Source organism: Gracilinanus agilis, chromosome X (assembly GCF_016433145.1).
Source record: "Gracilinanus agilis isolate LMUSP501 chromosome X, AgileGrace, whole genome shotgun sequence".
NCBI lineage: Eukaryota > Metazoa > Chordata > Mammalia > Didelphimorphia > Didelphidae > Gracilinanus > Gracilinanus agilis.
The window spans coordinates 8,917,815-8,943,792 of NC_058136.1; the positions used below are offsets into that span (position 1 = coordinate 8,917,815).

General features: G+C 35.9%; 1 protein-coding gene across 1 annotated transcript in view; it reads left to right on the forward strand.

Moving 5' to 3' along the window:
- Positions 1-25,978, forward strand: part of STAG2 (stromal antigen 2) — a 130,131-nt gene that overhangs the window by 58,490 nt on the left and 45,663 nt on the right. Inside the window, exons 4-12 of the mRNA XM_044682722.1 lie at positions 12,230-12,391; positions 13,367-13,463; positions 14,869-14,945; positions 17,888-18,092; positions 20,578-20,729; positions 21,211-21,284; positions 21,513-21,636; positions 22,226-22,324; positions 22,432-22,511. Coding sequence (XP_044538657.1) covers positions 12,230-12,391; positions 13,367-13,463; positions 14,869-14,945; positions 17,888-18,092; positions 20,578-20,729; positions 21,211-21,284; positions 21,513-21,636; positions 22,226-22,324; positions 22,432-22,511 — 1,070 coding nt within the window. The remainder of the gene's footprint in view (positions 1-12,229; positions 12,392-13,366; positions 13,464-14,868; positions 14,946-17,887; positions 18,093-20,577; positions 20,730-21,210; positions 21,285-21,512; positions 21,637-22,225; positions 22,325-22,431; positions 22,512-25,978) is intronic.

The following is a 25,978-nucleotide window of genomic DNA, read 5'->3' on the forward strand; positions in this document are numbered from 1 at the left end:
CTTTTTCAATGGTACATTCCGGTTCTTCTTATTTACTTATTTATTATGTGTTGAATCCTGTTCCTTTCTTCTGATACTCAATTTCTTTTCTTCAAGAATATTTTATTTTCTAATTACATGTAATAACAATTTTCCACATAAGTTTTTTGAAATTATAAGATCCAAATTGTCTCCCTCTGTCCCTTCCCCCTCTCCCCCAGATGGTAAGCAATTTGACCTGGATTATACATGCATTATCGTGCAAAACATTTCCATACTGGAATGCTCAGTTTTTTCTTACCTTGGTGTTCCATAACTCACCAGCAATTGAGTACTAATATAATATTGACATTATAAAGATGAATCTTTGTTTCTGGGAGAAGTTTGAACTCTTTAAAGGAGTTTTGCAATTTCCCCATATCAATTCTCACTCTCTGCCCCTCTTCTTGTTCATTTCTGGACTTAGCTCTCATTCATTTGCAAAATGGATGAGCTCTTACTTGTGCACATGTCATAATCTGTATAATAGGCATTGTTTCATTTTTTTTCTCCTGGATGGTTAGCTCAAACCTTTTTTGAGTGGCTGTGGATTTCATTGAGGCTTTATAATGTTGTTCTATAGGACTTTGGGACATCCTCGCATTTGATTAGTTCCTGGGAGACATATCCGTAGACATGACAATCCCATAGGACCTAGTAGGGTCCTTGAGAGAAGAGCCTTGTCAGTCACCCCTGTCAGGGTGTGAGATATGGAATAGCTGATGAGACTGTGAAATTGATGTCAAAGAAGAAGAGATTAGGTATCTTGGAATCTCCAACCCAGAAGAGACTTCAGAACCTGTCTAGTTAAACTTAGCTCTAAGAATTCCTTTGACAAACTCAACAAGTGGGATCTAATTCTCAGAGAATGAATATCTAGGAGCCACCAACAGTGTCTTATTGCATAGAAATCAGTATAAATGAGGACTGAGATTAGACCATGTACCATTCTCAACTCTATAAAGAGCTGTTTCAGGTTAGTGGTGAGATGGGATGGGACCCTAAATATGAGGGGTTGAAAATTGAGAAGAGATTCTTGACAACAGGAACTGTCTCACTTTTTTTCATTGTATGTCCCTAGTACCTAGTTTAATGAGCACTTGTGGACTGAAGGAGGAGGAAGAGCTGGACATGTGTGTATGGAAGCAGTACGCAAGTAGCCAGCAGATAGGAACTGAAAATTGACTTTTGGAAGGAGTTAGTAGAAGGCCATGCTCCTTGAACAGATGTGATTTAGGGCTAATAAAGAGTAGTTGGCCTTGCCTTAAGAAGAGCCACTTGTTTGTCCTGTACTGGATTAAAGTGGGAAATAATGGGGTGGGGGGCGGCAATGAGATTTTCAGGTGTGAAATAAGATTAAAACCGATCACCTTCATACAATGCTTTTGCAAAGTACTTAACAGCAGATGAGGAAATTTAGGCTGAGACAAGGTTTAGCCACTTGATCAGGTTCTGAGGTGGGATTTGAACTCTGTTTTACTATTTTATTTATTTATCCTGGGACTCCATTCTAGGAGCATAGGGCCACAACCAGTAGGCAATGGGTCCCTCAGGGTCACCCAGCTGGGAAGTGTCTGAGCTCGGATTTGAACCTAGGACCTTTCGTCTCTAGGCCTGGCTCTCAATCCACTGAGCTAGCCCAGCTGCCCCTACTTTAGGTTGCAGTTTCTTTAGCAGATTAGTTTTTACAGGGTGGGGTTGCTAGCCCCACGCCCAACCCTCCTCCTTTTACTATCCGCAAGTCTAAAAAGTCTACATACAGTGCAGGGGGGAAAGTATGATTTGTATCCCTCCTCAGAGACTATGGGGTTGTTTTAGAGTGATTTGAAGAGAGAAGCAAGTTTGGAACAACTGATGGGAAGAGTGCAGAAAGAAAATAAGCTAGAAATTTCTTGTTTAGCACCTAGGCTGCAGTTCAGATTAGATGATACAACTTTGTTGGGAATCCAGGATGATTTTCTAACTTTGTCCAGAAGCAGTGAGTGTTAAGCTGTATGAACAGAGAATATGAATGGTGTGAACACCTAAGGTCATATATGATCAGTCACTATTATTGAATCACTTGCCACCTTATGTACGGTGATCATATATAGATAGTCCGATTATGACTGAAGAAAGGGAAGTGTGAGGCTAGAGGCTAGGTGTGGTGGAATGACATCATGTTTGGATCTGACATTGTAGTCAGAAATTTTATAGGCCTGGGTCAAGGAAAAACTGGGGAACTTCATAAGAGCAAGTAGTTTGAGATCTTTGAAAGCACCATTCACTTTCCCAAGTATACTCCTCTTTCCTCTTCTATTCTGGTTCCTTCTTGACTGCTCATCTGTTACTGCTATCGTAGACACATATATTAACGGACTGATTCCTGAAGCTGTCTGGCCTATTTTATAATTATTTATATTTATAACTTGATCAAAATGTGTTTTATTCTTTATTGTGTATTGTTAGAGCATTTTCTTTCACTTTACTGTGGATTTCAATGTTGTGGTTTAGGAGGGCTGGACATCTGCCAGTGGGTAAGTTTTTCCAGTGTTCATATTGGTTTCAGGCTTTACTCTTGAGTTCCTATCTCCTGACCATTCTTTGAGACAGCTGGGGGAAGCTTATGTAGAGAGATAATCCATGTACTTCAATCAGTTGTATAACCATGATGATGTCCTTTGTAGAAAATTGTCTCCAAAAGCTGGTCTGTTCTCTTATATTTCCATCCTGTATGCATATTCATGCTGTCTCATAAAGACTTTATAGAAATGATAAAAGCATGTGGTTAAGTAAAGTTATTTGCCCCCCTGTCCCTCGCTAAGCACTGGCCATGATTTTTTTTTTTAACATCCTTTTGCAGTCACCCTTTCTTGGAGATATATTATGACCATTTAAGTCGAATTGCCTCCAGTGCAGATTTCTTGAGTATATACTTGGTCAGGATCAGCTGTTCTTCTGACTTTAAATACCATTACACCTCTTTACAAGAGAAGGATAGCCCAAATGTGCTGTTTTTCATATTCCCCTGATGAAACTTGATCTTCTCCATTTCTAGTTTGCTTTGTTATTTTCCTCATCTGGTTTTATCTTCAGATGTTCTCTAAGCTAGATAAGTCTTAAATAAGCTAATTATTTTCTCAGAGCCTTTTTTTTTTTAAACCCTCACCTTCCATCTTGGAGTCAATACTGTGTATTGGCTCCAAGGCAGAAGAGTGGTAAGGGTGGGCAATGGGGGTCAAGTGACTTGCCCAGGGTCACACAGCTAGGAAGTGTCTGAGGCCAGATTTGAACCCAGGACCTTCTGTCTCAAGGTCTACCTCTCAATCCACTGAGCCATCCAGCTGCCCCCTCAGAGCCATTAAAACAACAAAAACAAACCCTTACCTTCCATCTTAGAATCATTACTTTGTATTGGTTCCAAGGCAGAAGAGTGGTAAGGGCCAGGCAATAGGGGTTAAGTGACTTGCCCAGGGTCACACAGCTAGGAAGTGTCTGAGGCCAGACTCAAACTGAGGACCCCCAACCCCCTCCAGCCTGGCTCTCAATCCACTGAGCTCTGCCCCCAGAGCCATTTTTCTTTAAACATTTTTCTTATTGCTCTCTTTTCTCTTTATGTCACAGTCATTGTGTATTTTCTTTGATTCTACTTGTGCCCTACTCTTTAGATCTTCCCATGCTTCTTTGTGCAAGAATATGTACAGTTATATACTAGGATTTTTTCAGCCATTGACTAATTAATGGCAGCCCACTTTGTTACCATAAATTGTGGCTTTAGTTATTTTTTTTTTTTTGGACTTTTTGAAATATACAAGTATTCCCAAGGATTGTAGTGTCATTACTCTTACCAACAAAATACTATCCAAAGAAAAGGGGTCACTTATCTAGATTGAGGAATAAGAGGTGACTCATGTGTTGCATTGTTAATCATAAAGTAAACTTGGTTTCTAGCCTCCAAATGGGTCTATCTGGAAGGTTACTGGTAAAACATCTTTATTTTAAAAAATTATATTCGGCTTCTTTTGTCCCTCCAACAAACCTACACATAAACATACAGTATAAAAGGGTATGAGTGAGTTATCTATCCTGAGAAAAAGGATATTCCTGAAGGAATAGTTTCACCAGAAGGCATTTTACTATGCTGCCAACTTGGGCAATTTCTGCTTTCTCAGGACTTGCAGGTTATATACCCTCCAGTTATTTTAATTTGCATTCCTCTGATGATTAGTAATATTGGATTATTTTTCAGATGGTTGTTGATAGTTGATATTTCTTCTTTTTGATAGTATGTTAATATTGTCTGGCCACTTGTCTGTTCGAATGTGACTTGATATTTTCTCCAGTTTCCTGTTAAATTTGCTGTCTCTCTCAATAGATTTAACTTCAGACTTTTATCAGAGAAAAGATTTTATGCAAAGATTTTTGCATATCATTCAGTATTCTAAAGTAATTTGAATAAACATCCTTTTATCTAAAATGCAAAAAACACAGTTGTAAGATTATGTCAAATGAAAACTGCTTTAAGGTATTTTTATTTAAATCAAATCTACTATGTTATGTATACTAAGAACTTCAACTTCTATAATCTATTGAATCTTGAGTCTTTTCTCACAGAGATGTGTGTCTGTAAGTGGGGAGGGCTGTAACTACTATGGCAGTTAATGGATTAGTGATTCCATCAATGGTGAATAATCATAGCTCTATGACACACTTTTTTAGTACATCCATACATTTTGTATACCTTTCCCCCCCATGTAAACTTCTCAAGGGCAGGAACTATTCATTTAATTTTAGTCCCTTCCCAGAAAGCCAATTATTTAAAGAAATAATAAAAAATTCCCCCAAATCAACAAATATGTAGAAAATTTTGTCATTATATGTAACATTCCACATTGGTGGACCCTCTGCTGCCTTTTTCCACCTTTAAAAGGAGAAAAATAAATGCATTATTTCTGTGAAATATCATTATGCTATATTATCCTGCCTTCCATGCTTTTCTCTTAAAAATTTTTTAAGTTTATTTTTTGTCCTAGAACTAGAAAGGTTACTTCTACCTTAAAAGAATGTTAAAGGTTAGGCAATTATGGTTAAATGACTTGCCCAGGACCAGACAGGTCAGATATGAACTCAGAACCTCTTGTCTCTAGTTCTGGCTTTCTATTCACTGAGTCACCTAGGTGTTCGTTTTTTGTTTTTAAATTATGCAACCGGGATCCAAAAATCATCTATTCAACCAGTACCTAAATAGTAGTACTTGAGGTAAATGGTCCTCTTGCTTTCACTTTTAAGACCTGTGGTAACACTGTCTACCCATACAATCGGCTTTTTTAAAAAGCAATTTTAGTAATTAGAAGTTTCTTCATATTTAGTTAAAATCAGCTTTTCAATAATTTCCTAGAAAAATTTCTTGATTTTCATGGAAAATACTCCTGGAGATTCTGAACTTAGAAAGTGTGTTCTTTGTGTTGATGTATCACTTAGAGCAGTGGTTCACAAACTTTTTTGGCCTACCACCCCCTTTCCAGAAAAAATATTACTTAGCGCCCCCTGGAAATTATGAAACTATTTATTGAACTAAGAATAGAATGTAATAAAAAAAAAAAAATGTGGCCATCACCGCCCCACTGGATCACTGAAGCACCCACCAGGGAGCGGTAGCGCCCACTTTGGGAATTACTGACTTAGACAAACCTGTAATTGGAACAGTGATTAATCCAGCCTTTGCTTGAAGACCACCAGTGATAGAGAAAACAATACTTCTGTAGCAATCCATTTTATTCTTGGATAGCACTAGCTATTATTAAGCTTTTCCCTCATACCAAACTTACCTTTTACCTTTTTGTAGTTTCATTCATTGTTCCTGATTTTGTCTTTGAAGATAAAAGCCTAGACCTTTCTTCTAGGTGATCCACCTTTAAGTACTTGAAAACATCTGTCATGTCTTAGGTCTCCTCCCTAAATATATTTTCAGTGGATTTTCATGGCAAGGACTTCACAGTTCTGGTTACACACTATCAAAATTCACAATATCTTTGATAACTTGTCCAAACTAAACCTGGTGCTTCATATTTGCTTTGACCAAAGTAGAATACAGAGGGACTATCCATTTTTAATTCCTGGAAGATAATGCTTGTCTCAGAAATGTGCCATTTGAGCTTAAAGGTAAGAAAGGCCAGGTTGAGGAGCATATCATTTCCATATGAGGCAGGCCTAGTCCTGTGAAGTAGCTGATAAGAGGCAGCTAGGTGGTATAGTTAGTTAATAGATCAACACATTTGGATTTTGTCTCTTTTACTGTCTGTAAATCCTGTGCAAGTCATTTGACTTCACTGTTAATTTCTGAGTTTATAAAATGAGAATAAGAATAGCACCTCCCCCGATATAAAAGTAGCTATCATCATTGTTAATCAAGTCCAATTTAGCTGAAATTGTAAATAGGAAATAAGATTGAGTTATGTAAATTTGAAGGTACTGCATTTAATAAATGGACTCAGAACCGAATGATCAGATGTAGAGACAAATCCTAGTTAGAGGAGCAAGATCTATTGATAAGAGAATTCATGAAGAGCAAAGAGAAGAAAAATGGGAAATTTGATTATATCAAATCAAAACATTCTTGGACAAACAAGTACAATTAAAAAAATGTATTTAACACAGTGCCTAGCATATTGTAGGCACTTAAAATTTGTAGAGGCAGCTTGATGGCTTAATGGATTAGCTTGGCTCTTTAGAGTCAGGAAGACCGAAGTTCAGATCCAGCCTCAGACATTCTCTAGTTGTTTGACCTTGGCTAAGTCACTTAACTTCCATTTGCCTTCATCCATTGGAAAAGGAATCCAGTATCCAGCTAGAAAACCCCATCTAGGCTCATGTAGAATTAGACACAACTGAAAGAATGGACAACAATACTATTATTGATTTAAAGTGTTAAGAAAAGTATTTGGAAAGATAGTTTCTCTGATAAAGGTCTCATTTTCATGATATAATGAAGTAATTCCAATTTATAAGAGGAAGAGGTGTTTTCCAATAGACAAAGGATCAGAACTTGGTTTGGAAGGAGGAAATTCAGGTTATCAACAACCATCAAAATCAGCAATGGAGATAAAGGCAAATTAAAGCAACTTGTAGGTTTCACCCCACACCCATCAGATTGGCAAAGATGACAAGAAAAATGATGATTGTTGGAGAGCTTTGGAGAAATTGTTAAGCTAATGCACTTTAGATTAAGCTGTGAATTGGTCCAGGTTTTCTGGAAAACAACATAGAACTAATCCTAAAGTTACTAAATAGTGTATACCCATTGACCCAGCAATACCATATTACTAAGCCTGTTCCCCTAAATGATTAAAAAAAATTTCCAAGTTCTTTCTCTAGTAGGAAGATCCTGGAATCTAAGGGGATCCCCATTTTAAAAAAGATTAGCTAAACAAAATTATGGTATGTCAATGTAATGGAACAATATTGAACTTTCACTGTAAGACATGATGAAATGGTAATGGTTTTAAGGGAAACCTGGGAAGATTTTTGTAAACTGTTTATGAAGTAAGCAGAACCAGAGGGAACAGTTTATACAACAACAAAAACATAAAGTAAAATGGGAGAACATGATTCTAGAAGACAGGTGATGAGGAATGTTATTTATGTTGACTGAAATGACTTGTTGCAGACCCAGACACATTTTTTGGACCTGACCAACCTAGGAAATTCTTGTATATTTGTATATTTTTTTCCAAGATTATTCCCCCAACCCCAACTAGGGGAAGGAAGGAGAGGAGGTGATGTAGATGGGGGTGTTGAAAGAATGCTTATTAAATTAAAAAAATAAAATTTAAAACTTAAAAGTCAGTGTCAATTGAGGAAGTCTTCAGTAGATACTCTGTGCTATTAATATATAATAATTATATTATAAAAGATTATACATGACAAATATTATAGATGATTGTATCTATATCTTTTTTTTTTATCAGAGCCTTCTATACAAGAGTAGATGATGTGTTTATCAAATTTACCTGTGAAACAAATTTGGTAGTTTGTATAAAAGCTGGATTGCTGGACATAATAGAAATTATAGATAGGCTAAAATGTTAGGCAAATCTAAGAAGATTATACTTAATATTATATTTCACTTTTGACTCGATCATTTTGATTTGAGCACAGAACTAGCTCGAGGTTGCAGGGAGGCATCTTTATGATTATAGTTTTAAAGAATTCAGATGTGCTAGCTTGGGAATTAATGTGTTCCCTCTTTCTAAGTGTTCTTTGTGGAATATAGTTTGGGCTATAGAATTCAGATAGTTTAATCCTATAGGGAATTGAAATTTGCAGAGTAATGACAGTCATTAGAAGGTTATTTTGGCAGTTATGTGAAAGCTGGATTGAGAAGTGGGGGGATGGAAAGAGGGAGAGCAGTTAGTTAATACATTTAAGAGGTAATGAGGGTAGATCTCAATCGAAGGCTTTAGAAAACTTAAGTACTAATGAGAGCATAAGCACAGAGCAGATTTCCCATCCTCTTCTCAAACCTCAACCAGAAAGTTGTCTTTGTGAACCCTCTTTTAAATTGGTTGAAGAAATAAGTGGTTGGTGGAAGACATGAGCTGTCTTAAATAACGTAACTTAGGAAGTTTAGTTAGATGACATAGTGGATTGCATAGTGGGACTTGGAATCAGGAAGATTCCTCTTTTTCACTTCAAATCTGGCCTCAGAGACTTCCTAGCTGTGTGACTGTGGGTAGGACATTTCACCTTGTTTGCCTCAGTTCCTCCTCTGTAAAATGAGCTGAGAAGGAAATGGCAAACCACTCCCAGTATCTTTGCCAAGATAACCTTAAAATGGGGTCATGAGAAGTGGGAGATGACTGAAATGAACAATAACATATCAATTGAAGGTTAGACTGATGAGTCAGGTGTAGGAAGTTGAGGGGTTAATTTTGGCAAAGAGAAAAGATACCCATCTAGGGCCTCTAGAACAAAAGAATGAAGTGTAAAAACCTTTGGATGTTGAGTGAGAATGGATGGCCTTTATCCTTAGCAATGTCACATATTAGGTCACCTGAGAGAATGGAATTAGAAAGGAGTTGAAATGGAGGAAAAGGTTTGCCTGGGATAGTAAGGGCTAATGGGCAATGGAATGAGGTTCCAGTTAAGGTTTCTTTTTTGGTAGCTTTCAACTGTAATTGTTGGGTACTATGGGCAATATGCTAAATACTACTGATACAGAGTCAAAAAAGAAACTACTGCCCTCAAGGAGCTTCCATTATATTGTGAAAACGTGGTGGTGCAGGGATACAATATGTACATGAAGTTATAGTATGAAGAATTTTGAAGAGAAAGAGAACAAAATTGAGTTATGGAGGATCAGGAAGACCTTGGCTAAGAGAGTGTCAGAATAGAGTGTATACTCCCCTGTGCCAGGACCAGTTAGACTGCCTTGAGAATGTTTGTGAATGGGGAGCAGGATTAAAATAAGAGTGGAAAAGTTGGGAGTCAGAACTAGGCAATTTTAACATGGCTAATTCCTCGCAGGGTTCCGGATACCCTGGGTCTATATATTGGCTAGTTGAAGGAGAAGAGAAAGGGACAAGGTACAGGGAAATTCCAAATTTTCAAGTCATCTTGGAGAAAGAAGATGAAGAATAGAATAAGAAAGCCTGGGAAAGAGGAGTTTGAGGAACAAGAAAAAATCAGCAGAATTCTTCAAATCACATCTTTCATCTGAAAGACTGTCCTCATCTTTTCAATTCGACCTCCTACCTCTTCTACTTTGATAGAAAATGTAGTTCGCTATGGTCCACTGTTTAATCCAAACATCCTTGTTTTTTATTTATATTGTTAACTTTGTTAGTGTTTTTTGGGGATAGAAGTTGGTTAGGTCACTTTGAGTAGATAATAATGCTGGCCTTAAAATTAGATTTTTAAAGTAGTATCTGAATTTCCTAATTGGTTATTGCCTATATAATATTAAATTTTTCGGTGATAAATTTCCCTATTTTTTTCTTTCCTTGCCATGATCTTGAATTTTATTTTGTTGTGATCATCCTTTATGATCTCATTCAAAAAGAAAAAGGATGCTAAGAGCCTCCCCTTGTGGCCTTTTAGAATATGACTCTCAAAGACTTTGAAAATCAAGGTTTTTCTTAATTGTTGTTGTTAACTGGATGTTAACACTTATCAGATTTTAATTTTTAAAATTCTACATTAAAACATTTTATACATAAAAGGATCTGAAACAATGTATAATAATGGATTCGTGTTAACTGATGCTGTAGAGATAAAGGAGTTGTATGTAAAACCTAGATAAATGAGCTATGACAGTAATCTTTAATTTAAAAAATACTTTATGCTATACATATTTACTATAATGTCAACAAACAAACACTTCTGCATAAAAAGGCAGAAAATGAAGCCATGAATTTCTTTTTTGCGTGTATTTCAAATTTAATGTATCTCCGAGTATTATCCCTTCCTGACCTTAATTATGAAAGGCAAAATAGATTTGTTTTGATTTGATGACCTAGTGTCATGATGGCTTCAGAATCAGACTAATGTAGATAAAAACCTATCTGAGAATATTTTATGGAAGAAAGTTTAATAAACTGCTTTGTGTATATCATTTTTGATACGGTTTTTATTACCTGTCAAAGAGGTCATACTTATCATGGAGGTAATATGGAGATAAAATTAGGATTCCAAAATAATAGAATGTCAAAGCAAAGCTAACCCTTTGCATTTTATTTTATTTTATTTTTTTATTTTAAACCCTTAACTTCTGTGTATTGACTTATAGGTGGAAAAGTGGTAAGGGTAGGCAATGGAGGTCAAGTGACTTGCCCAGGGTCACACAGCTGGGAAGTGTCTGAGGCCGGATTTGAACCTAGGACCTCCCATCTCTAGGCCTGGCTCTCAATCCACTGAGCTACCCAACTGCCCCATAACCCTTTGCATTTAAAAAGGAAGGAACTGAGATTTGGAGAGGTCAAGTGGCTTGGAGGTACTTATTACTAGGACCAACTTAGAATGATATTTTTCCTTTACCTCTCTTGTTTGATTTTAAAAATCCATTTTGACTTCTTCTAGGAATTCTTTTTGGTCCTGAGACCAATTTACATTTTTCTTTGAGGCTTGGGAGGTGGGTGCTTTGACTTTGTTTTCTTCTGAGTTTGTTTTGATCTTAACTATCACCAAAGTAACTTTTTATGGTCAGGTTTTTGTTGTTGTTTGCTCATTTTTCTTGACTTTTAATTTTAAGTTGCTCTTTTCAGGAGGAGGAAGGGACACCATGCCAAGCTTTAGGTTTTTAATGCTGTTGTTTTTAGAGCTAGTTCTGAGATTCTGTAAGTTTTCTCTTCTTTTTAAAGGAGAGATGTGGTTATTGCTTTTCTGGCTTGTACTCTTGTCTTTGAGTGAAAACAATCAATCTTTTCCACCCTGGAGCTGTGATCAGGGTCCTACTTCCCTGGGGCAACAAATTTAGTGTGCTGGTGCCCTACTTCATCCTGAAACTGGAACCCACAACCTTTATAGGCATTGCAAGAGAACCTTACACATAGTGCTAGCAAAGGGTCTCCTGTAATCTTCTTTTGATCATTTGCCTATTATTATTCTTGCCCCTTATTGTCTGTGGGCCAAGAGCTCCAGAAGCCCAGGTTGCATATTCAAATGCTTCCAAGGCTTGCTGCTAGGTTTCTAGGGCCTGGCCTAGGCTTAATTGGCCTCCACTGTCACTCCATTGAGGCAAAGCAGACCTTTCCTGTCAATCTTCCAAATTTTCTTTAGATGGAAAATTGTTTCATCCTGTTCTTTTTTGATTTTGAGGCTTTATTTTAAAGTTGGAAGACCTCAGACGAGTCTTTGCATTTATTCTGCTATCTTGGCTTTGCTCTTTTACCAGAGGCTTTTGCAATAATCCAGGTCTGATGTAAGGCAGTAGAAGTGTAAGAGGAGGGAAAAGGCCATATATATATCAGAGATCTGAGAAGGTAGAATTGACAGGACTACTTGGTAGATTTAGTTCTGTGAATGGCCAGGAAACCAACTGCTATCTCCTGGGGAAGTAGCATACTTAATTAGCAAGATCACCATACTGTGTAATTATTTGTCTGAGTAACACCATCTTGTAATAATGTGGGGAGGTTTTGTTCCCTTTTTTTAAAGTCTAAAAAAGTGTGTGAAAATTTGTATTTAAGCATATTTTAATAATTTTTTTTTATCTTGGTTTTTATTTTCAACATAGACTTGTAAAAAAGGCAAAAAGGGTCCTGGAGAGAAGGGAAAAGGTGGAAATGGAGGGGGGAAACCTTCTGGTCCAAATCGAATGAATGGGCATCATCAACAGAATGGAGTGGAAAACATGATGTTGTTTGAAGTTGTCAAAATGGGCAAGAGCGCTATGCAGGTATGATATAAAATTTCCTCTCTAGTTTTAAAAATAAGTTTTAAGCATTTGTGTTGATCACAGGAAAAAGTTCCTGGCTATTGAAATCCTATAGCTATCTCTTTTATGAGGAGAAAGAGACAGACAGACAGACAGACACACACACACACACCATTAGACATATAAATGTGAGTTTATATTAAGACTAATTCAATAGTTACTAACTTATTCAGTAAAATGAATTGTGATTTTAGAATGTTAGAACTGAACCATTAAAGCCTTTAGTTTTAGGGATGGGGACACAGAATAGGTTGTTTATGTGGAAGGGTTGCCAAGAGAAGGGTCCAGGTCAAACTATATTTCTATGAATAAATATTTGAAAGTACGATGAGCTATTGAACTCATAATTTATACACATATGACTATATTCCTAACTCTTAAATCCATCAGGATATTGGTAATCAAGATCATTTAAAATTTTCTCATGAAGAAACATCTTTAGATCTAAAATCCAACCAACCAAAATTATTCTGAAATTCCATTTCTTGCAGTAGTTTATAAACAAAAATTAAAACGTTAGCTTTTGTTATTTTACATTATCAATAACATTTACTATTTTAGGAAAGAACATGATTCCTGTTCTAGAATTTGACTTTTTTAGGCTTTCTTTTAGTGCAGAGAAAATAGGAATGTTCTTTTCACTTTATTTTTCCGAGTATTCCATCTACTAAATTAGATTCTAAATTTTATTATTAAACATGTTATATGAGCATATTTTCAGGTAGGATACTGTGTCTTATCAGAATAGTAACAGTATTCCTCTCTTTAGCATATGTGAAAAATCAATGACAATTCCATTTCCTATTTTCTCCTTCAGTCTGGAGTGTGCGATTGGATAGTCATATAACTAGATCTTCAGAATAGTACCATTATTCCCCTGTTTAGCTCATGTGAAAAGTCAATGACAATTCTGTTTTTCTATTTTTTCTCTTCCAGTCCGTGGTGGATGATTGGATTGAGTCATATAAACATGACCGGGATATCTCACTTCTTGATCTCATCAACTTCTTTATTCAGTGTTCAGGCTGTAAAGGTAAGATGTTGGTGTATTCTGTTCCACATATCATACTACCTAGTAGCACAGTTAAATGTGTTGAGTAGTGATATACAATGTCAAGGGATTGAGCACACTGCAAGATTAGCAGTTGTCAAGAGGCTATTGTAAGGGAATCAGGTTAGACCCTATTGTATTCAATCTGGCTACATTCTACCCTTTTCTGCTTTTGTTTTATCTGTACTCCTCCCCCCCCCCCCCCATTCTTTTGTTCCATTTAGTAGAAAGGGAAGGGGGTATTCTGAGGTACTTCCACCTCTGGGAAGCCCTGAATAAAATTTTTTAATCTAATTTACCCCTCCTTTACTCTAATCTCTCCCTCTCCCCTCAAAGGAAAAAAAGAGAACCAGAAAGTGATCCTCAAATTTTTCTTGGCTAATCCTTTGGCAATTATCACACTCTTCTTTGAATCTTTATTATTTGTGTAGGGGTTGCCTCTGATTAAGAACTGATTTTCCTTTAATCTCTTTTTATATCCCTATTAGAACAACACCTTAGACAGAGTGCTTAATGAAGCTTCAATTGAATCATTAAACTTCATCTTAGTTATATTAGGTTTAGGCCCCATTGAGATATGTATTGGTACATTTTGCTTTATTATTATCTAAGAATGCTTTTTCCTTTCCTTTCCCTCTTTCCTTTTCCCTTTCCCTTTCCCTTTCCCTTTCCCTTTCCCTCTTTCCTTTTCCTTTCCTCTTCTCTTCTCTTCTCTTCTCTTCTCTTCTCTTCTCTTCTCTTCTCTTCTCTTCTCTTCTCTAAACTTAAGTCACTTTCAATTGTTTTGTTGTCTGATGATACTGTTCTTTCCTTTTATTTTAGTCTTTGTTCTTTGTTTCAGTTCATGTAAGTCTTGGCTTTGCTTCTTCCTATTCAACATATTCTTCCATCCAAATAATATTCCTTTCATGTACCACAATTTGTTAAGGCTTTTGGCATCTACTTTGTTTTCAGTCCTCTGCTGCCACAAAAACTGCCACAATAAATATGTTGGTGCATAGGGGGCATTTTTGTCATTATGTCTCTTATCACTTAAGGATTTGAAGCAGTTTTTCTTATTAATCAGTTAATTCTATTTTTGAATATTGTTTGTTCACATGCTTTGACTGCTTATCTAGTGATTAGAGAATAAAAAATTTTTTTTTGACATTGTTTTTTCTTGTATGCTGGCTATGGTCCAGATTGTTAAAGTTGCCAGTAATTTTCCTTTATACCTGTATTATTTTTTATTCAGAACTTGTCTTTCCTGTAATTTTAGGTTAGACTATTATTATTGATAAAGAATTATCTATTTGTTATATGCCTATGTAATATAATTGCTCAGATTCACAGGTGTTGTTTTAGTATATCCCCTACTAAACTCTCAATTTTACAAATTAAATTGTAGGAGTTGTCACAGCCGAAATGTTTAGGCACATGCAGAACTCTGAAATAATTCGAAAAATGACAGAAGAATTTGATGAGGTAACTTGAAGTGTTTGGGGAATGTCATTTGTTGTAGTTATTATTGTTTTGTTCTTTAATTGAATGGTCAAATGTTCCTGGTTTAATCATTGTTAGATCAAATTCCCAATGCAAGATGAATTTATGGTTTTATGAGTATTTCTTACACATTGGATTGTCTGTTTCTGTTTAGGTGTGTGTGTGTGTTTGTTTTTTTTTTTTTTTTTTTTTAATACCCTTACCTTCCATCTTGGAGTCAATACTGTGTATTGGCTCCAGGGCAGAAGAGTGGTAAGGGTAGGCAATGGGGATCAAGTGACTTGCCCAGGTCACACAGCTGGGAAGTGTCTGAGGCTGGATTTGAACGTAGGACCTCCCATCTCTAGGCCTGGCTCTCAATCCACTGAGCTACCCAGCTGCCCTCTGTTTAGGTTTTATTGTTATAAAATGAAGAGAACAAAAGCATCAAGAAATGCATGCAAAATGATCCTATGTAAATTGAAGTCTCTCCCCATAGTTTTGTTTTTATTTTTACTTTCAAAAATATCTAGTTTTAAGATTTGGTCTATATTTAATTTATAGTACCTTTTTATGGTGAGAATTTGGGCTTTGTTCAGTAGAAGGAAAAATAAAAGCTAACTTTTTTTTTTCATTAAATTCATTTTATAGTTCCAGATTTTTGAAAAATGATTATTGTAGCTTTAATTGTGAAGACATACTTGTAAGAATTAGTCTTCATGATTTAACTCTTTTGTCACGGTATTCTACTGTGAAATTTCCATTTAGATGCATTCAGGGTTAAAAATAGACAAGTAGAATTTGAGAACTGGCCAGCAACCTTCAATAATTTTCTGGTTTGATATTACTAGCTTAAAAATGAAAACTAATTAATTTGATGAAAAAGTGATTTCTCTGTTATCATTTATCTTATATAAGCACAAAACCTCCTTAGCTAGTTTTTAATTTCATCTTCTCCGAAGATGATGGCTTTGCTTACTGCTTACTAAGGAGGGATCAAGCAGAGATTTATTTGCCCAATTTCTAGAAATGTGTCTAATAAAAATATCTAAAAGATAGTTGAGAAAAAATTTGAAATATATGAACAAGTCAATCAGTCACCTAGTAGTTGACAAATAATTGAGGATAAGTTTTTTTTACCTTAATTTCATCTTTAATATTAAATATTATGGGTATTTAAGTAAAAGAGAAATCCTTATTAAATACTTTAAATTTTCATGGGCCTTTCCATTTTTATGGGTATTCCCTTAAGTCTTGGAAATCATTTATGACTTAGTTTATGAAGTCTTTAACAAGCACTGTGATCACATAGTTTTAACTCTGTAGTAGGTCTAGTGATGTTCCTCTCTGAACCTAGTAGGTGTGGTCCTTGGGAAATGATTCATTCAGTGTGTCACTGAGTCCTGTGTGCTTCTAGTCAGAACTTATGTTGTACTGCATTGCCAGCAGAAACTCAAGTTTACTACTGTACCATGGAAGGGACATAATATTTGGATTTGGATGAAAAGTTAGTTATTTACCATTTATGAATGAGTTAAAATGACATTCAAGATTAATTAAACTATGTAAATAAAGTTACTCCAAGGGGAAAAAACATTGGGGACTTTAGTTGCCAGAAATTAAGAATTAAAAAAAAATATCTTATATAATAATCTGATGAGCGACACAAGTAAGTAGAATACCACTTCTGAAGTCAAGTTACTGAGTCACATTACTATTTTTTTTCAATACATAACATATGTACAACTGCCCCTTTTCTTCTTAATGTGACATTTTAAATGGAGTTGGTCACACCTTGGGTATTTGGTGGGTGGTTTGTTTTTTAATACTGTGTATATTCAGTACATGTCCTAAAATCAAATAAAGTTAATATATCATTGACAACTCCTTTTGCTTATAATGAAACCCTGAGGAAAAAGTGAATTGACTGTTAAATTAGCCATTGCCATTAGATGCAGCCATTGTGCTTTCATTGCCAAAAATTGACATTTGGTAATAGTTGATTTTGCTGCTGTGGTTTTTTTATGCTTCTAAAATGCAGTACTTGAAAATTCTTTTGCAGAAAACCAGAGTGTTATGCTATCCTATTGTACTCCCTTGCCTGAAACATTGAAGTTTTTTTCTTTTCTTTTTTATTATGAACTTGACAATAATTTATTTATTCAAAAAAGTCCAGAAAAGAGAATTGTATATGAAACTGTGAACTACTGTGTGGATTTTAAAATTAATGTTCAATATCTCTAAAGTATAATATTTATAAATATTAATATTTAACTAGAGAGCTAGAGAACACAGGGAATTCTGTTCACCATTCAGTTCACGTGGAAGAGAGCAAGAGAGGAGCATTACCCAGAACTTATATAGTCACCCAAAAGATGCACGTAAACAGAAAGGAAAAGGAATTGTGGGTAATACAGAAAGGAATTTTGGGCAATGCAGCTCCAGGGGTTCAAGATTTTCCAAATGTTTTGAAGTTACTAAGTGAAGTGTTATTCTTTAGTGAGACAAACTCTTGTGGTATGTTGATGTGGGTTAGATAGGAATGTCATAAAAGTCCATAAGGAGAGAATTCTATACTTCCTTCCTTGGTGGTGTAACTTAATCCAGACACTTTTTACTTTAAGCCTCTCTAAGGATATGATATTTCTGTACCATATCTGAGTTAATAGTAGATGATGGCCACTTAAATTTATTAATTCCAGATAGTTTTTACCTTCTCCTTTTGGACACCCATATTTGAAAGCTAGAACTGTTTCCAAGAATAGAAAACTTACCTCTTGTCCTCCATCCCCATAGTCCATTACTTTCCCTAATATTCCTAGCTTTGTAGTCAGTAAAATAAGTAACTATGGTAAAACTTTTTTCAAGGTGTATATTAGTCTTTATTACACATGCAAAGTTGTTTCTATTTCTAAAGAAATTGATGTTTTAAAATTTTATTTTAGGATAGTGGAGATTATCCACTCACCATGGCTGGTCCTCAATGGAAGAAATTCAAATCCAGTTTTTGTGAATTCATTGGTGTATTAGTGAGGCAATGTCAGTATAGTATCATATATGATGAGTACATGATGGATACAGTCATTTCACTGCTTACAGGATTGTCTGACTCTCAAGTCAGGGCATTTCGACATACCAGCACATTGGCAGGTGAGTATTTCTAATTTTTTCCTATGTCCAACTTGAGAAGGCTAGATAAATGGTTCAACAAGTCATAGGCTGGATTATTATCAGGTTAATTTTGTTTAGAATCTTGTCATCACTAGAGGGCCTTTTCCACTACACAAGTTACTTGTCCCTGGACTTATCAATATTAAGGGTTTGAGTGGGAAGTCAGGTTATAGATAATTTGTGAGAACCTTTATTTCCTTATTGGGTACTCATTTTGAATGATGGTACTGTTTTTTTTTTTTTTTTTTTTTGTTTTGTTTTGTTTTGTTTTGTTTTGTTTTTGTTTTTTGCTTAGCTTTTATATAAGTGGTCAGAGGCCAAGACAAGAGGCTAGAGTGAAATATGAAGAGAGAACCAAGTAGGGAGAATAAAGCTTCATTCCCTTCTTAGAGCTCCATCAATTGCAGTATTGAAAAACTCATTGCATAGTAAATATTGATCTTAGGGGATTAATAGTACTGGTTACTGTCTCATTGTCAGGTTCTGACAAGTTTGAAATATTTCTAACAACTTAATATCAATTTTGATCAAGATGAATATGTTAAGCAAGATTAATATGAGTTAATGTCTTAAAAATGTAGTGCTAAAACTTTTAAGGGGAGGGAGGATAGAGTACTTTGATACCTACTTTATTTATTATACATAGAAAAATTTTCAATTGTTGAGATGTAAGGCCTTTTGTTTTTAGTAAATATAGAAGGCTGATGAATTATATAACCATATCAAAAATATTAAATAACTTATTTTATTACTTTTGGGGATTATTTTTGACTCATATCTTGATTCTAGTATAATGATGTTTTGATTAATATTTTTTGACTCCTTTGTTGTGTTGAAAATGAAATTTGTGAATTAATACTCTTTAATTTTGCCTATAGTACAGTTATTTTTGTTCAGAAATTTTAAATCCTCTTACTTTATTCTTTCCCATTAATATTACTTTTATTTACACTTCATTTGAATATAAAAATTACAAAGAATAATGTCTTATTCAATAGATCTTTTTAAGGGCATAAGTCATTAATTCTATTCCAAGGCCATTTATCTATCAGTGATGGCAACCCTATGGCACGCGTACCAAAGATGGCATGCAGAGTGCTCTCTGGGCACGTGTGCTGCCATGCCCCCCACTTGGACAGAACTGCTTCCTTCATCTCTCCCCCTGTCCCCCTTACCATGTCTGACCACATTTTTTCACATCACCCACCGCTTTGCCCCAGCAGCCCAATGGGAGCACATAGGGGGCAGAGCTAGAGGAGAGCAGAGTGCTCTCTTTCCCTTCTTAATTTGTACTGAGGACATTCCTCACTTCACCCACCCCTCTGCTCAGCAGCCTAGTGTAAGTGCTTTTTCCCTCCCCTGTGTGGTGTAAGGATTGGGGCAGAGCAGTCCTGGCACATCATCTCTAATTTAACTATTCATTCAAATCTCTCTTTCTATTTATCTGTGTATCTCTGTATCTATCCCCAAACCCTAGATTTTTCACAACTTTCAGTATCAACTTTAAGTTCATTAGTTTAATGTCAAAAGTTTTTAAATGCTCAATTTTAATCATGTTTGTTTTGTGTGTTATGAAGTATCTCAAAATAAGAGAAGAAGAAAGTGAACCTTTTATGTGCAAAGGAGGCTTTGAAAATGAACCCGCTTCCTTCATCATCGGTGTAGGCATTTTGTTGTGGTGCTTGTGTTGTGGTCTGGATCTGACCAAGGCACCAAGATATTCAGATCTCCTTCTATAGATATTATTGTGCCCTTCAAATGATAGTCTTTAAAATATTCCTGAGAATAAAGGTTCCATTAAAAATAAAAAGTTTTTGACAAGAACAGAGAGCAAACCTGCTCATAAAAAGTCAGTATAGTTAAAAACAAGTTGCAGAAATACCAGTTAATTTATTCTTTTGTGATTTGCATAAACTGATTTATTTCTCTTAATCTAGCAACTCCTTTTCACTGATCCTCTTCTCCCTTTATTTGATTATTTATTTAATGGAGCATAGTACCTGCTGGGATTTGTGAATCCTCTCACTTTTTGGTAGTATATGATTGCAGAGAGTAGGGCAGGGGCTGACCTGTGCTTTCCTTAATATAGTGAGCACCCAATAAGATACTCTGCCTATGCAGATATGTCTGCTACTTTAGAACCTTTCCATGGGACTGTCAGTGGAAGGAACTTGTCCAAGGTCCCCATAGCCCTTGTGAGTCAGAGTGGAGAATTAAGCCCTCCACTGTCATACGCTGTCATAGAAGGGCAAAAAGTAGAACCTATACTTTGTTTTTCTTATAGACACCATTTTAGAGAAGGTCATCAAAGGATGTATTTAGATAATAGATTAGAGAATTCTGAGTTTAGTTATAGCAGTTATCTGAATTTTAATACTTTCCATGTGAATAGTAGATTTGAATTTGACTTAAAATGACCTAAAATTTTGTTGTTTCTTTCTGACTTTTCTTTCTTAAAAAATAGCTATGAAGTTGATGACAGCATTGGTGAATGTGGCATTAAATCTTAGCATTAACATGGACAACACACAAAGGCAGTATGAAGCAGAGCGAAATAAAATGATTGGAAAACGAGCAAATGATAGGCTGGAACTTTTGCTACAGAAGAGGAAAGAGGTAAATGGTTAATAGTCAGTATGGTTATATGTTAATACATTTCTGGGTAGAGGCAGTATTTAACTAACTCAATTGCACTGAATTATTCATCTAACTTTGCTGACTCCTTTTTCATAGACATAAAAAAAGAATTCCTTCAATTTTATGTAATTCAGGATTTAGTTCCCCAACTTTAAATGATGCTATTAAAATTTCTTAGAAAATAGAGAGAGGTATGTTATTCCTATCACTTAATGTAATCAAAAGCCTACTCCAAAGTAGAACTTTTCAGTCAAGCATTTTCAATATACAGGAACTCTGTATATATATTTGATAGGTGAAATCAAGTGGAATTACCAAGATATATGTGCATGACAGCAAACTTTGCTTTGTGAGGGGTAGGATTGTGCCTTCCCCTTTAAAAAAAGGGGGGGGGTCTTTTGTATTTTTAGAACATGTGTCTACCTAAAAACATCTTATTGAATTTTGTGTTTGTTTTTAGCTTCAAGAAAATCAAGATGAAATAGAAAATATGATGAATGCCATATTTAAAGGAGTCTTTGTACATAGATACCGGTAAAGTCCAATAATTTCTTCTTTGGGAAGGGGGAGCAAATTGGGAAGAATGGGGGGAGCTGAAAACAGGTTGGACAGTGAGTTTATTTTTATACTCTATTGTATTCTGGATGGTATTTATTACTATGGTATATATGTAGAGGACACCAAATAATACTTGTTCATTGAACATAGTTACACTCTGTTGCAGTATTATTAGTAGGTATAACTCTTTCCTTTTTCATTCAGTGATGCAATAGCAGAAATCCGTGCTATTTGTATTGAAGAAATTGGAATATGGATGAAGATGTACAGTGATGCCTTTCTTAATGACAGCTATTTAAAATATGTTGGGTGGACTATGCATGATAAGGTAGGTTACACTTAACAGTTAAAAGAGGCATCAGATATCTTAGGCATTATCCCCCTAATTTTTTTGACATTGTGTTTCTGCATTTATTTTTATAATTTTACCAAGCGAAGTATCTTTAAAGTTCAACTCCCTAGCTATGGCCACACAAAATCATATATGTCAACTACATTTAAATATAATAAAGATAAAAGTACTTTTGTCATTTGCACTGTGGCTTACCTTAGATATTGATTTCATTGGATTCCTGTGCGTTAAGATTTCATTCCTATCTAAGGACATCCAGGCATGTAGAACTTTTCATGCTGTAATAGAGTAGGAAACTATTCTTGACAATATGTGCAACATTATTTTAGGCACAGATTTGAGAGCATCTAAAAGCATTCATGAAACCTTAGATATTTACTAACTTTTCATTTCTCCATTGCTAAGAATCATGAAATTAGTTTCAGAAGGATTTTATAGATGATCTAGGTTACAGGATTTTTTTCCTGATGGTTAATTTGCATTATTTTAGTTTATTATCATGTACCTCTTAAGATTAAAATGTAAAATTATGTAAACTTTTATTCTGTTTTTCAACTTTATTTAGCAAGGGGAGGTAAGACTAAAATGTCTCACTGCACTGCAAGGTCTTTATTATAATAAGGAGCTTAATTCCAAACTGGAACTCTTCACCAGTCGATTCAAGGTTAGTAGGGTTTGACATTGTTGAGAAAAAATATCTATATTTTAAACTGGTTTTTATTTCTTCATCTCCCTTTCACCTTTAAATATAATTTTATTTTCTGTTCTTAGGATAGAATTGTTTCCATGACCCTCGATAAAGAATATGATGTTGCAGTGCAGGCAATAAAATTACTCACTCTTGTTTTACAGTAAGTAACTACATTTATTGCATAAATGTATGAGTGAAGATACATTCAAAGAGATGAATCATTTGCAACTAGCTTGCTTAAATTTATTAACTTATAAGTCTCAGACTTGATGGAAAAAAATACACAATCAAATCAACCAACACTCTGAGTATGTGGTATCACTTTAGACATTTGGAATACTTAGAGAAAATACTTAAGGAACTAGAGGTGGGGTTAAGAGTGGTGATGGGGACATGCCTTCTTTACCTGGATCATTTAATAAAAAGTATTTTGAGTCTGTAGAACTTGGTAACAATTGAGGAGAGTTTCAGGAAAGAGTTCATGATAGAGAACAGTACGTGAGTTGAGCCTTTGAAGTAAGATAAACATTAGTACTTGCATAGGGGTTACATTCCACTTATGGGGAATTTGAGGCTTTAGGGAATATGTGGGGGGAGCATAAGTCTACAAAGTTAGGATCTTTCCAGCCAGAGTGTGAAGGGCCTTGAGGCAGGCTGAGATGTTCATATCTATCCTGGATTGTGCCTGGACTCACTTAAGACTTGACTATGGGAGTGTTATGCTCAGATCTCTTCTATTAAATGATTATTTTAGCTGATAACTGGAAATCCATGGATTTTGAAACAAGTAATTTGTTTGAGAGGAGACCAAGTAAAATAATATTTTATTAGTGTAGAAAATAGGCTAAACTATGGTAATGAGTTTTTATGAAGAGGAGTAGAGGGTGAGAGCTTCTTATGATAGAATCAATAAGATTTGGCATTGGGATATGTGGAATTGAAAGGGAGAGAGGCAGGCTTCTATGATGACTAAGGATACGAACCTGAGATTTTGGTGTCTAAAACAAATGAGGAAGTTTTCAGTTTTCAGAATGTGCTGATTTATGAGGGTAGATGATGATGAGCATAGTTTTTGGATATTTGGGGTTTGAAATGTTGACAATCTTTGTGATCTCTATGTAGTTAGTGCTGTATGACTAGAATTGTGTTAAAAGATTGTGTAAATGGAATTAGCTCAAGCCCATTCATAGTTACAACTTTAGCCACCAGAGATAATGTCATCCCCACCTCCCTTAGTGGGGAGGGGAGATGAGTTACCCACACATGACAATAAGTAACAAATCAAGAACAAAGGACTGCCCTTTGGGCAGTCCAAAACAGTGTTGAGGCTACCATTTGTCCACTTGAATTAGAGGTGAACCTCCAGGAAGTGACGAAAGCTGCTGTTCTTCAAATATGCTGGTAACTTCCTGTTGAGGCAGTTCCACTTTGAACTTGGTGATGAAGGATCTCGGCTGAGACCTCAGGCAGCTTCCCCTCTGAATTGTCACGTGGGTAAGTTAGGCTGACTTCCTTTCGCCTATCTTGGCGTTTCCAGAGCCTCTTCCTCAAGGAGGCTTCTTTGCCTCTAATTGTTAAGGCCTTGTGACTAGTAGCCTGGTTTAATTAGCCTTTTAACCTTCTCTCTGTCTTGACCTCTGCTGGTCTGGGCCAGCCTCTCCCTCTCTCTATTTCCCTACCTTCTACCTTCCCAAATTGTAAATAAACTACCATAAAACACATCCTGACTTGGGTCTATTTTAATTATGGAATCAATCTGAATTTGATTGATTCCTGGCGACCACACCTTAAATATAATATCTAATTTTCCCTCTTAAAAGATTAGGGGTTCATCTGTTTAGGGGTTGATTGAACCTCTGTGAATAGATAACATCTCCAAGGGAGAAGGGAATGTGGCCCAACTTCTCTGCTGACTCCCAGTTAAGTTTTGCTTTTTTCAATGCCCTATTAGACTTCTCAAACTGACTATCCTTTATACATTTTGAAGTCAACATGTTTAAAGCTGAACTCATTTATCTTTATTGCCAAATCTTCTCTTCTTTCTCTTAAGGGCACCACCGACTTTCTAATCATGCCACCTAGGTATCATCCCAGAGTCCTTATACTGTCTCACTCCTCATATCCAATCTCTTTCCAAGACTTCTTGATTTTTGTGTTCATAACTTCTCTAACATATTCTTCCTTCTGACACCATCACCACTTGCATTCTTGATCATCCCATGCTTGAACTCTTCTCATAGGGTGCATATTGATCTTCCCACCTCTAGTCTTTCTCTTTGTCCCTCCTCTACTTAGCTTTCCAAGTGATATTCCAGAAGTGCAGGTCGGCTCATGTCATTCCCTATCCAGTAAATGATGATAATTTCCATATGATTTGTAGGATCAAATAGAAAATCAAAGCTCTTTGGGACCTAGCAGACTGTGTGCATTTCTCTCCTCCCCTGCAAACTTCTTATACTCCTCCTACCCCCAGAGATCTTTTTGAACTACGGACCAACTGACCTTCTTGCTGTTCCATACACTAGACTTTCTAGCTCCCAACGTTTTTACTGGTTGTCTCATATGCCAAGAATGCTGTCTCTCCTGATCTTCCTGGCTTTCTTCAAAGCCAAAGCTAAAGTCTTGCCTCCTTCAAGAAGCCTTTCTCAGTACCCTTTATAGCTAGAAAGCCTTCTCTCTGAGATTAATTCAGATTCACACACACACACACACACACACACACACACACACACACACACACACACACAAATACNCACACACACACACACACACACACACACACACACACACACACACACACACACACACAAATACTCCTTTGGATGTTGTCTCCTATTAGAATGAATGAGGTCCTTGAGAACAGAAACTGTCTTCCATCTTCCTTTCTCTCTCACCTCCTCCCATTTAATTGAAAAGGGTTTACTAAAAAAAGTAAGGAATACAATAACAATTATTCTTTTCATGTTTGACCTTAAAGGTAGCCTTACAATATAGTGGGTGCCCAATAACTGTCATTGACTAACTGTCCAGCTTATTAAAAGCTTTAGTTTAGAACAGGGGTCGACAACATTTTTTCAGGCGCTGTTACAGGAGCGCGCACACTGTGAGCACTGTACGGCTCTCAAGAAATACGTTTTAAAAAATGTGGCGTTTATGGCTCTCACACCAAAAAGGTTGCCGACCCCTGGTTTAGAGCTATCATCTGTGCTTAGGGATTAGTATATTCATGGAGATTCTGCAAAGAAGACTGAAGAAGAAATGTCTGATTCGGGAAGGTGAAAGCAACTAGAGGATGAGAAGTGATTAATAGTGTTAAAAACTTTAAAAGGAAGTCAGGGAGAATGAATACATAAAAGGGGTAGCCTTGAGAAGCAGAAGTAACTGAGGAAGATGTTTTATTGCAACTGATAGCCTAGACATTTTTTCAGTTGAGTAGGAGAATAGGTGATGAAGGCAGCATGGATAAAGAGGAAAGGGTCTGTAATATCCCCATACCCCCTCATTTGTGGAGGAGGGCGAGAACATTTATTTTTACATTGATTGTGTTTTGCTTTAGTTCACAGAGCTAGTTACTCACCGAACCAGCATTACTATCCAGGGTTTCTGAATCCTACTTTTGTGCTCTTT